Source organism: Mytilus edulis, chromosome 3 (assembly GCF_963676685.1).
Source record: "Mytilus edulis chromosome 3, xbMytEdul2.2, whole genome shotgun sequence".
Lineage (NCBI taxonomy): Eukaryota > Metazoa > Mollusca > Bivalvia > Mytilida > Mytilidae > Mytilus > Mytilus edulis.
Window position 1 is genome coordinate 22,185,284 of NC_092346.1, and position 13,831 is coordinate 22,199,114.

General features: G+C 33.1%; 1 protein-coding gene across 2 annotated transcripts in view; it reads left to right on the top strand.

The window, feature by feature from the left end:
* Positions 1-13,831, top strand: part of LOC139514209 (protein TALPID3-like) — a 178,458-nt gene that overhangs the window by 12,046 nt on the left and 152,581 nt on the right. For both annotated transcript variants that reach the window (XM_071303034.1, XM_071303035.1), the window contains exons 4-5: positions 1,703-1,842; positions 4,442-4,592. In XM_071303034.1, the coding sequence (XP_071159135.1) occupies positions 1,703-1,842; positions 4,442-4,592 (291 nt within the window). The remainder of the gene's footprint in view (positions 1-1,702; positions 1,843-4,441; positions 4,593-13,831) is intronic.

Genomic DNA, 13,831 nt, shown 5'->3' on the forward strand with positions numbered 1-13,831 from the left:
CCTGGGGTTTTCTTACCAGTTCGGTAGGCGTCACCGATCTTTCCAGTTAAAACAACCTTCATAGCTTGAGCTAAAGCCATTAGAGCATCTATTATCACTTCATTGCCTTCCACTTCCGATATGCCGGTCACTCTGATGTGGTCCCTCCTCGACTGCTTATCTAGCGCATCATTCGCGTATTCGATGTTACGAACTCCTACCTGCAATCGGTTGATTTTCGTATCGTGAACCATTAAAGTTTCATCCCTACGGGCCGAGAAAGCATCTATAACGGGCATCAGCAGTGTCATTACATTTAATGCGGTTTTTTCCGTATCCTGAAGTTTATCACTTTCCTTATTGAAGCGTTCATTGAGAGCCTCCATAGTCTCATAACCTGACATATTATCGTCCTTCATGTCGTTACACTTATCCTTTATGAAAGTACACATGCCCGAAAACAATTTTCCGCCATTGCCCTGTTTCGTAGTATTCTTTGCTGGCATTTTTGAATTAAGCTATATTCACAATGTGTAGTCCATAAAATATCCTGCCATATGTGCGATCTTTCTTCCAGTAATTAAAAAAAACCAATATGATAAAGTTCAATAACAATAGTATCCCATCGATTGAAGTGGATTTCATTCAAGAATTTTTACATCGTCTGCATGGACATAAAAGACTCATTTTGCAGAGTTATCTTCCTTTCTAATAATTTTCTAATATGCTGATTCTGAGTTTTCCTCAAGTTAGATTTTATGGGACTTGTTTCTGGGTATATATATATGAGGCTAAATGCTATAGATTAGAATTATCAACACATTTTCTTTTGAAATTAATTTGAGGTTCAAACTTAGTTTGACTGGACTAAATTGCACATGTACAATATTGCCCAACAGCTAGAAATATCCAATTGCACAGTATTGCGCAATAGTTCAATACTGCCCAATTTCCAGAAACCTACAATTGCATAGTATTGTGCAATCGCAAGGAATATCCAATTGCATATTATTGCACTGTAGAAAGAAATCTTCAATTCCACAGAATTGGGCAGCAGCACAATATTGTGCAATATCACAGTATTGCACAATTCCACAGTATTGCGCAATAGCAAGAAATCTTCAATTGAAAATAAATACAAATATTTCAACTAATTTCAAATGTTTAAGATATTTCACCACATTTATTTTGTATCAGAAAACTATATTTTGTCAAAAATTAGATCAAAATCCATATTCAGACGGTATCAAGCTTGAATATTGTGTCCAAACTTGCACCAACTGTTAAGAGTTTGACCTCTGCGGTCGTATCAGCCTAGCTTGGTGAATGTTTTATAAGATATTATGATAAACAAAACACTTTTACTTTTAAGCAAAGTATAAAGAAGTACCTAACACAATCTTGGTAAGAAATGTTTTCTACAATGTATTTGTATATTTTTTATTTTCTCTTGATTTTTTCACTACATGTATATCTAAAACAACATTATATCTTATGTTAATAACAATAGTACAATACATTGAATTACATGACTGTAAATTAACTATGTGTAAATATCTGTTTTTGATTGTATTGTAATTTGTATGTGGAAGATTAGTTTATTGTAACTAACTGAGTTTACCCTCTTTAAATAAAGAATTTATTATTATTATTATTATTATTATAAATCTTTATGTTAATGTTGATGTTTTAAATATTCATGACCTTCCTTCTGTATTGACAGTTATCTAATCATCTTATAAGACAAGGTGCCCCAGTAGAAGGAATGGAATTACAAGACAGAAAGAAACTATCATCTGATGTACAAATTTCTCAGTCAACAGTGTTTGATAGACAGAAAATCAAAGAAGCTCTTACCAAAAGGTACATTCTATAGTACACTTGAAAAAAAGCACTACCTGTTTTAATGATACCAATTTTATCTTTTACCTTTCTAATACTGTGAAAGTACTTTAATTCGTGGGTATCAATTTTCGTGGTTTGAGCAATATTTACATGTTCGTGGGTTTTTCAATTCGTGGATTTTAGTTTTCTAAAAAAATTAAAGCCTTTAGAAGCGAAGGTTACAAATAGTGTGGATTGAAGGAAATTGTAAAGTAAACATTGACCGTGTAAATCGTAGTGACAACACTAATTAATCCAAGATAAAGTGATCAACAGATTACGGACCATCAAAGGTGTTAATTAGGCTATAAACATGTCACCTAAAGAAATCAGTATCATAAACAAATGCTATAAACATATCTTCAATTGTCAAATAATTCTTATCAAAATCAAGCCCAGCATGAAATTATTATCACAACATAGAAAGACACACTATAAAATATCTATTGGAATGGTATAACTCAATGAAAAGATGAAGTAGCACAGGCCGTGTTCACATTGACCTAAACTCGGTGTTGTCTTACTGTAACTCACACATTAACTAAACACAATTACGTTCTCATTGATAAAACTCAATATTTACATGTAGTTTAAATCATGTTGTGTCTACATGCAGTCGCTAAGTCAATGTAGTCCTGACATACAATGATTGTTACTTTATTTGAACTTTAAACAAAAGAGAAATTGAGGAGTTAAACATAGAAATCAATGGGGCCAGTGAATTAGTGGTGTACTTCTTGTACCTGTGGCAGATCCCAGACAGGTGTTAAAATAATAATTCCTGTAGTAGATCCAGAGTGGCAATTACAAATACCTTACTTAATTATCACTTTTATATTAGATGAAGTTTCATCAAAAGGTCCAAACAAATCACCTTTAAAAACCTCAGAATGAAATAATTCCATACTCATGATGGGTTGGTCTTGGATAAAGCTGATTCCAATTTTTTGGCAAATAATTGTCTAGTGGGTAAAGAAAGTACTCAAACCTGTATGAAAGCCTGTTAATAATCCATCAATTCAATAATGCTTAAATCCATAGTCTGAATGCATTGCATGCATTTATTATTGCCATTTTGACATTTTGGTCTAAATTGCAATTTTGATTTTTGTGATAATCATGCATAAAAACCCTGTTTGATTCATATAAAAAATTTCAAATTGCGAGTTTTAATTTTTGTGATTATATATAACTTTGTCACATTTTTCGCAACAATAAAAACATCCCAATAATTTCTACATATGCAGTATTCTAAGAAAATGATAATTTTTAATTGTGTGGATACTGAGAAGTCAAAACTGACTTGGGATCTAAAAATAGTAAAATGTCTTTAGTTGCTGGATCTGATGTACATTGCATAGTTGCACATCCTCTGATGCCTTTGAAATTGTTTCAAATTTCCCAACCTAAATAAAATATTCTGTCTCTTTGACAAGTGTGGACCGTCTCATCATTACTTACTTTTTTAATTATTTGACTTGCAAAAAACCAGAAATGGGAAATGTGCTACCACACAGTCTGCAGGTGTTAGAAGGTGTATAAAGGAAATAGGTTTCAAAAGAGAGAGTAATGTTTCTAATAGACCAATTATCTACAACTCAGTAGATGTTGAAATGTAATTCAAAACCATGTGTTCCTTTTGTATTAAATTTTTATTGTGGGATCGTGCACCACCATATATGGTTTCAGCCTAATCTATATCTGCTATTTATTGGAATATTGTCCCCTATTTCATATATGACTGATCATGCAAGACCCTGATGAATATAGTCTCTAACACTGTTTTAATATTTAATATTAAGCCTCATGAAAGGAAGGGGAAAAGGGTGTTTAAAAATTATGAGTGTCAATTTTAAGTTTTTTTCCTAACTGTGTATTGCTACCTTAAGTTCGTTTCCCGTATTTGTCATCTTTCAGTAAGATAGAAAAAAAATGGAGAATGGACTTGTCCAACTGTGGAAGACGTTAACTTGAAGAACTTAATTAAAACAAATCCTTTGGAATTTTCTTCAGACTTGTGTCATTTATAATAGAAAAAAGTTGTCTATTTGGATATAAAAAAACAGGAATTCATGACTACTGATTAACCTGATATCCTCGTTTTTTCAGTGGACGAATCTATTACGTTTTTGACACGTGTGTTGAAACTTACTTTAGTACAACGTTTTTTCTTTTTTTTCTTTATCAGTTTTCGTGTTTGAAGATCATTAACCACCAAGTTTCCTGAAATTTACTAAGGACTATGTTTGAGAAATGACAATATAATCTCGTCTTTGTCCGTGGACACAAACCCCCTTTTTTCACAGACATTTTTTAGACGATGTCATACAATGTTTATGGCAGCTGAGCAATAATATTTCAATGAACTAATATATAAGAAATGATGATCAAAAAGAAAACCAAACATAGCGAAACGTGAAATATATTTATTTTGCATATTTTTCTGTCATGAGAGATTATTTTTTTCTTTTATTTTCCGACTGACCGACCTGACTTTTTCATGGGGAAAATATGTAAACCAACAAATTAAAAAACCCTGGCCTAATGATCTATTGTTCTTTTTATTCATATTTTGTAGACATGAAAACTCTGGACCTGTGAAAAGAGTAATCCAACCAAAATTTGTAAAACCTAAGGGTACAGATTCATCAGAGACAAACAAGACAGATCAAATGACGGCTTCAGTAGCAGCAAGTGTGGCAATGGCTGCTACAGCACCTTTTCTTCAAGTAACTATATATATATCTTTTTTTCAAATTGAGAGCATGTATTTGCTGTCAGGTTACACAGTTTGCTTAAAAGTACTTAATTTGAGTATTCAGTTTTATTTTCCCAAATGTAACTTGTTCAAAATTAGAAATGCATATCAAATTGAATCCTCAACTCTTCAAATTTTTAAATGTGCTAGTGTTTAGAAATAAGTTACTTGGTCCATTAACAGGGGCTGCTCTGGCTCCCAAAAAGTTTGAACCAGAAAAATCGCCAGCTCCTATATTTTGTTGCCAGTTTTGAATTTTGGAGCCAATTTAGAGCCAGCTAGAGTCTTTATTTCTTCTACCAAAATTTAAACTATGTTCAATTTAAATTTCTTATGCACTCAACCTGCACTTCACATCATATTTAACCGGATTTTTGTGACAAAAATGTCAGTTATTGAATTGGGGATGTACGGCGGTCAGGCGGGCGGGCGGCAATCAAATGTTGTCCGTGCATTAACTCATGAACCGTTCAACCAAAGCTTTTAAAATTTTAATATGTTGTTACTAATAACTAAATGAAGGTCAAGTTCAATAATGGCGATTTTGACTTTTAATGACCTAATGATAGGAAAAAGTAAAATTGAGTCATCTTTCTTTATTCAGGTGTGCTCCTTCTTTGGAGGATTATATACAGAATGTAGAAGAAATGAATATGCTCACTAATGGCGGTCGTTTTTGTTATTTTCGTATCATAACTGAGTGAGAGCAGTCAAAGACAAATTTTGTCTGAATTTGCTATTGTTTTATGGAAAATAAGTAAAACAATGTTTTTTAACAAGTTAATTATGGTTTTGGACTTCCTGTCAATTATGCTTTCTTCATTCAACTACGGTTAACATTGCAAATTGGGTTGAACATTTCTTCAAATAAAATAGGCAAATGCCGACTGTACAATTTTATTTTAATTAATTAATGTTGATGATCATTAATGACCTATGATTATACAAAGACCATGCATATATATGGCTTAAAACACAGATTGGGTATGTCAATCATACAGTGAGAGGACACTTACCTTCAGATAATACACTCAATTGTTGTGTAATTAATTCTTATATGAGTGCAAACAATTTTTGCGTTCATATAACGGTATGATGTTGTCTGCGTCGTCTTCTGCATCGTCTTCAGAAGACACATTTGGTATCTGGACAATAACTTTAATTTAAGTGAATGGATCTCTATGAAATTTTACAAAAAGGTTCAATACCTCAAAATGAAGGTTGGGATTGATTTTGGGGATGATGGTCCCTACCGTTTTGGAATTAGGGTCCAAAAGGGGCCCAAAATTAGCATTTTTAGGGTTAAGGTTCAAATCATCAAACAACTAGGGACAAAAAAGGGGGAAAACAGGTTTTTCTGGTTAATGTTCAATTTAGAAAATTAAAAAGCAGTGAAGGTGGAGGTAATCCAATTTAAATTTAAAGAACACTGTTATATATATGTTTGATTACTTGATTACCTCCCTTACACTGCTTGAAAATTATGTTTTAAGAAATGATGATTGTCTTGAGATGTGTAGCTGTAAATTTATTTTTAGAAGTTACTGTTTATTTATATTAATTTTAACCATGACTGTATGTCATTTTATATTTTAATATTTTATGATGTATTTAAATGAGTGGTTATTGTTGCAAACTCCAGTAGAAATTTGAATTGAGATATAAAGAAATAATAAGGAAACAGGGGAGGTTAAAAAAAATGTGGGAGGGGGATGGGGGATGGGGTGTAAAATTTTTCTCATTTCAGATTTGAGAAATTAAAAAGAATTTTTCTACAAATATTTTTTTTTGACAGGATTAATATTCAACAGCAAAGTGTTTTGCTCAATAAAACAAGTTGCTTTCTTTAAAAAAGAAAAGCAATACATGAACCTCAGACTGCTGACTGCCGGGTCACCAAAAGATTGTTGCTGAAATTGTGTTTGCTTTTAAATTGAAATAATTGACCGTGAATAGAAGAAACCAGTTGAAAGTATATATTTACAGCTTCTATTTGAATAGTTATTTTAAAGCTCGACTATCATATTTATTATTTGGTAATGTACATATTTTTTCCGATTATAACCCTTTGGCAAATCCCAATTTCTACTTACCGGATGACGAATGCAAATTGCACAAACCTATCGCAATGTAAATTTTTTGCACTCAGTTTGCTTTATAATCTGGAATTCTGGATGCATTTATTTTATCTATCATATCTTTATATTTTGTTTCCTTCATGAATGCCTTTATATTCTTAACTCGTATTTGAAGTTGTCTTTACTCATGGTAGATGTTGTATACGTATGTGGTGAAACCTGTGACATGCAATTGATTGGGACCTCTTATGAAGAGACTTATTTTGGTCTCATAAAACGTCTTAAATTTTAAGGATTTCCTGATTTTACTTAAATCAATTCAAACATTCTACAGGGAAACTTAGTTTTGCCGAAAAATTTCTTAATTCAAAAGTTTATTAATACCTGTACACACTTTTAAAATAACCAAATTATATTAAAAGGTATGTAGATATAAAAAGATACCAGAATTAAAATGATGTACGCCAGACACGAGTTAAGTCCACAAAAAAAGCTTCAGTGACCCTCGAATGAAAAAAGTTAAAAGACTAAAAAAATTACAAAGTTACGGAATCTATTCCTTGGGAAGACAATCCGCAGCTTTTCCATGCTAAAACAGTATGAAATAATCAACATTATGGTTGTAATTAAATTTTGTTGTGATTATTGTAAATTATTTTTACGGTTGTTGTGAGTTTAAAATCATGCTTTATGAATTGAAAACACTCAAGTATTTTTATTCACGACCGTTTAAAATTCAAAATCTTACTTTCCGTTTGATGGATATATTACAATACACAAAAATAAATAATAATTACTCATCAAACCTAAACACTAAAATGGTATGAAATAATTAACGTAGAAATATAATGATTATTGTTTATAAACATTTTTTTTGTATGATGGCGAAGAATTTATTTAGATTTAATTTTTATGTTTCCTTTACAAATGAATATTTGAAAATACCAAAGCAGAGTATTTTGTCCTATAAAATACTTATTTCTTAATTGCAACTCTGAAAATATTCTGATTTCAATTATTGTTAGTTTCTTCGGAAACATAAATACAGTATATATTTTGTATATATTTCTTTGATTCCTCTTGAATTAAATACTTTTGATAAGAATATTATCTTTCTGTTTTCCGATCTAATATTAATATTTTAACCAGAATGTTCTCTCCCGTAAGTCTAAGATGAAATACACAGTATCCCGTGGTTAAATCTTCAAACATAATTAGTTTACATGTTATCGAGACAACAGACAATACCACGTTATATATAACTGACCCAGATACATGTACAGTGGTCGTTTTAAAAACAAATATAATTGCGTCGTCAAGGGCCATCAAGGGACCATATCACAGACGTAGATAACAACCTCTTGAGACCTGTATAAATGACAGAAAACTTTCGAGACGTTCCGAGAATTTTATTCTGACTTCCGGCCGAGAGATATCGAGTGGCCCATAGACACATCCAAAACTCGCCAATATATAAGCATGAACCCCTCAGGGGGTTCATGCAAAAAAAAAATAAGAAAAAATAAAAGTTCATTAGACCAACATTCATTCTGTGTCAGAAGCCTATGATGTGTCAACTACTTAATCACAATCCAAATCAGAACTGTATCAAGCTTGAATGTTGTGTCCATACTTGCCCCAATTGTTCAGGGTTCCACCACTGCAGTCATATAAAGCTGCACCCTGTGGAGCATCTGGTTATAAGATCTGGTATCATAATCTGTATTTCCTCACAGTGATTATTTTGATAAGAAAAGATTAATGTGCCTACTGGTGAGATTCCAGTTGTAACTTCAAAGTATCAAACACCAGAGAAATCAACCTCAAAATATAACAAGTGGTTTGTGTATGTTAATTGGATCATGGAAGTATTATACTGACAGGAACTCAGACAAACGGACTTCAAATAGCACAATATCCTAAAATCGTAAAATATCTGTTAATTAACTTCACATGGATTCATGGGTTCAGGGTACAATGAAATTTTTGGAACCTCATTAATGATCATAATTACAGAACATTCTGAAATAACTGGATGTGTATTTAATTGTCAAGGAAGTGATGATTTAATAATCATAGTTATGTCAGTTTTGACGTCAGAGCAATGTATGACTAGGTTGATAGTTGAAGATTGTTTTTAACTTTTAAATTATTAGGTGTAAAAATTCATCTGGCTCATAAGGCCATGATTTGTTGGTTTACTGATCCGCCGACCCGATTTTACCAATTTGCCAATTTGAAGAATAAAAATAAAATTGACTTTTCATGCTTTTTCATTCCTGCGGACCCTAACAAAAACATTATCTTTAAAAAATAAATAAAATATCCTTTTTTTATGAAATGCTAACTGAATTGATAACACTTTCTGCAAATAATTTTGCAGAATGAAACCTGTGTTTAAAACCCATTACACATTAGGTTCGTTTCCTGTATTTGTCATCATTCCATAAGATATAAAAAAATGGAGAATGAACTTGTCCAACCACGTTAAGTTGAAGAACTTATTTGAAACAAATCCTTTTGAATTTTCTTCAGACTTGTGTCATTGATAATAAAAACAAATTGTCTATTTGGATATAAAAAACAAGTATTCATGACAATTGATGAACCCGATATCCTCGTTTTTCCAGTGGATGAGTCTCTTAATGTTTTAGACATGTGTATTAAAAAAAAAGAGGGACGAAAGATACCAAAGGGACAGTCAAACTCATAAATCTAAAACAAACTGACAACGCCATGGCTAAAAATGAAAAAGACAAACAGAAAAACAATAGTACACATGACACAACATAGAAAACTAAAGAATAAACAACACGAACCCCACCAAAAACTAGGGGTGATCTCAGGTGCTCCGGAAGGGTAAGTAGATCCTGCTCCACATGTGGCACCCGTCGTGTTGCTTATGTGATTACAAATCCGGTAAATAGTATAATTCGGTAGGTCACATTCATGAAAGGGAAGGGGATTGTAGTTACGACGTAAGGAACATATCCGATATCATTTGTGAAACGGTTATTCCATAACGGTCAACCAACTCGTGATGGCGTCCGTAAAATTTACGAAGGGATGATTTCAACTTCACCATTTGGAACTCTTGGTTTAATAGCTTCCTTGTGAGCAGTAACCCTCTATCAAGAAAATCATGGTAGGAAATGCAAGCATGGGAATATCGTATCAATTGGGAGATATATACCCCGTATGCAGGTGCTGCTCAACTCATTTAAGAACGATGTTTTTTCTTTTTTTCTTTATCAGTTTTCGTGTTTGATGATCATTAACAACCAAGTTTCCTGAAATTAATTAAGGGCTATGTTTATGAAATGATGAGTTTAATTCTTTGTCCATGGACACAAACCCCCTTTCTAGCTCACCTGGCCTACAGGGCCAAGTGAGCTTTTCTCATCACTTGGGGTCCAACATCTGTTGTTGTTGTCGTCGCTGTCGTCATTAACTTTTACAAAAATCTTCTCCTCTGAAACTACTGGGCCAAATTTAACCAAACTTGGCCACAATCATCATTGGGGTATCTAGTTTAAAAATTGTCCGGTGACCCGCCAAACCAACCAAGATGGCCACCATTGCTATAAATAGAACATAAGGATAAAATGTATATTTTGGCTTATAACTCTGAAATCAAAGCATTTAGAGCAAATCTGACGTGGGGTAAAATTGTTTATTAAGTCAAGATCTATCTGCCCTGAAATTTTCAAATGAATCGGAAAATGGGTTTTTGGGTTGCTGCCCCTGAATTGGTAATTTAAAGGAAATTTTGTCCGTTTTTTGTCGAGCCTGCAATTTTTGTTGCAGAAAGCTCGACATAGGGATAGTGATCCGGGGGCGGCGGCTACGGCGGCTACGGCGGCGGTGTTAGCTCACTTCTTAAAAGCTTTATATTTTAGAAGGTGGAAGACCTGGATGCTTCATACTTTGTATATAGATGCTTCATGTTACGAAGTTTCCGTCAGTCACATGTCCAATGTCCTTGACCTCATTTTCATGGTTCAGTGACCACTTGAAAAAAAAGTTCAAATTTTTTGTAATGTTGAATTCTCTCTTATTATAAGTAATAGGATAACTATATTTGATATGTGCGTACCTTGCAAGGTCCTCGTGTCTGTCAGACAGTTTTCACTTGACCTCGACCTCATTTCATGGATCAATGAACAAGGTTAAGTTTTGGTGGTCAAGTCCATATCTCAGATACTATAAGCAATAGGGCTAGTATATTGGGTGTATGGAAGGACTGTAAGGTGTCCATGTCCAACTGACAGGTGTCATCTGACCTTGACCTCATTTTCATGGTTCAGTGGTTATAGTTAAATTTTTGTGTTTTGGTCTGTTTTTCTCATACCATATGCAATAGGTCTACTATATTTGTTGTATGGAATGATTGTATGTGTACATGTCTAGCGGGCAGATGTCATGTGACCTTGACCTCATTTTCATGGTTCAGTGGTCAAAGTTAAGTTTTTGAGTTTTGGTCTTTTTATCTAATGCTATATGCCATAGGTCAACTATATTTGGTGTATGGAAATATTTTATGATCTTTATGTTAGTCGATCAGGTTTTATTTAACCGTGACCTCATTTTCACGGTTCATTGCACAGTGTTAAGTTTTTGTGTTTTGGTCTATTTTTCTTAAACTATAAGTAATGTGTCAACTATATATGTTGTATAGAAGCATTGTTAGCTGTACCTGTCTGCCTGGCATGGTTCATCTGACCTTGACCTCTTTTTCAAGGTTCATTGGTCTTTGTTTAGTTATCTTGGTTAATGTTAAGTTTATGTGACAGTTGTAATAAAGCTTATCTTTATACTGCGGACTATCAACATAATATCAATGATTAGTATAGAAGGCGAGACATTTCAGCGTGTGCACTCTTGTGCTTATTATCTTGAAAATGATTATAGATAGAGATAAACTGTAAACAGCAATAATGTTCAGCAAAGTAAGATCTACAAATAAATCTCATGACCAAAATGGTCAGTTGACCCCTTAAGGAGTTATTGCCCTTAAGGTAGATACATGGTATACCGCCATGTTGGATTGAACAATCACAGTAAAAATCGGTCTAGTTATTTGCCTAAATCTGAAAATTTGGAGACAGATTTGCAATTTAAAGGTTAGACTGTTTAATAATATAAAGAAAACTTGGTGATTAATTGTATAATTGAGTTATTGCCCTTAAGGTAGATACATGGTATACCGCCATCTTGGATTGAACAATCACAGTAAAAATTGGTCTAGTTATTTGCCTAAATCTGCAAATTTGGAGACAGATTTGCAATTTAAAGGGTAGACTGTTTAATAATATAAAGAAAACTTGGTGATTAATTGTATAATTGTCGAGCCTGCAACTTTTGTTGCAGAAAGCTCGACATAGGGATAGTGATCCAGCGGCGGCTACAGTGGCTACGGTGGCGGCGGCGTTAGCTAACTTCTTAAAAGCTTTATATTTTAGAAGGTAGAAGACCTGGATGCTTCATACTTTGTATATAGATGCCTCATGTTATGAACTTTCCGTCAGTCACATGTCCAATGTCCTTGACCTCATTTTCATGGCTCAGTGACTACCGGTACTTGAAAAAAAAGTTAAGATTTTTTGTTATGTTAAATTCTCTCTTATTATAAGTAATTGGATAACTATATTTGGTATGTGCGTACCTTGCAAGGTCCTCATGCCCGTCAGACAGTTTTCACTTGACCTCGATCTCATTTCATGGATCAGTGAATAAGGTTAAGTTTTGGCGGTCAAGTCCATATCTCAGATACTATAAGCAATAGGTTTAGTATATTGGGTGTATGGAAGGACTGTAAGGTGTACATGTCCAACTGGCAGGTGTCATCTGACCTTGACCTCATTTTCATGGTTCAGTGGTTATAGTTAAGTTTTTGTTTTTTGGTCTGTTTTTCTTATACTATATGTAATAGGTCTACTATATTTGGTGTATGGAATGATTGTAAGGTGTACATGTCTAGCTGACAGGTGTCATCTGACCTTGATCTCATTTTCATGGTTCAGTGGTCAAAGTTAAGTTTGTGAGTTTTGGTCTATTTTTCTAATACTTTATGCATTAGTCAACTATATTTGATGTATGGAAATATTTTATGATTTATTTGTCTGTTACACAGGTTTTATTTGACCTTGACCTCATTTTCACGGTCCATTGCTAAGTGTTAAGTGTTTGTGTTTTGGTCTGTTTTTCTTAATTTATAAGCAATAAGTCAACCATATTTGTTGTATTGAAGAATTTTTAGCTGTACATGTCTGCCTGGCATGGTTCATCTGACCTTGACCTCATTTTATGGTTCATTGATCAATGTTTCGTTTTCTTTGGTTAATGTTGAGTTTATGTGACAGTTGTAATAAAGCTTTATATTGAGGTCTATCAACATAATATCAATGATTAGTTAAGAAGGCGAGACATTTCAGCGTGTGCACTCTTGTTCAAAATATTTATACACATATAATTAAGTCTTTCCACTTTTCTGTGGAAAGACTTATTGTATTTCTTCTGATTATTAAGTCTTTCCACTTTTCTGTGGAAAGACTTATTGTATTTGTTCTGATTATTATTATTTTTTTCTTCCGCCAAATTTTGTTCTTGCGCAAAATGTTTGTTTCGCAATATGTCGCTTAGATATTTCCCATATGGTATCGTATAGTTTATGCGCTTTTAAATTTCACCCTGCTAAGCCGATCCATTTTCTATGTAAAAGTTATCTCCCTTTTCACTGTTTACCCTCTGTGTGCATCTCCTTCGTAACAAAAAAAGATAGCGACAAAATTCTTTTTACAAATTGTTCGTTACATCCTCAGGAATTTTTGGCTAATTTAGATCGAAGCGATTCGATGAAATTTTATAGGAGTTATCTACCTTTACAAAATAAATTTGTCGGTATGTTCATTTAACTCATAAACAGTTAACCGTATAACCCTGGAATGTTTTTATTTGAGTCTCTTAGGTCCTAACTTAGAAAATGAGATCAAGGTCAAAGGTCAAGGTCAAGTTCTCAATTGTGACTTTTGCTTGTTCTTACATTTTCTCCGACACTTTGAAAGATACATACTAAAAAAAAGTGCAAAATGTCAGCTTTATTGTAATGAAGATATGCTACATTTAGTCTTAT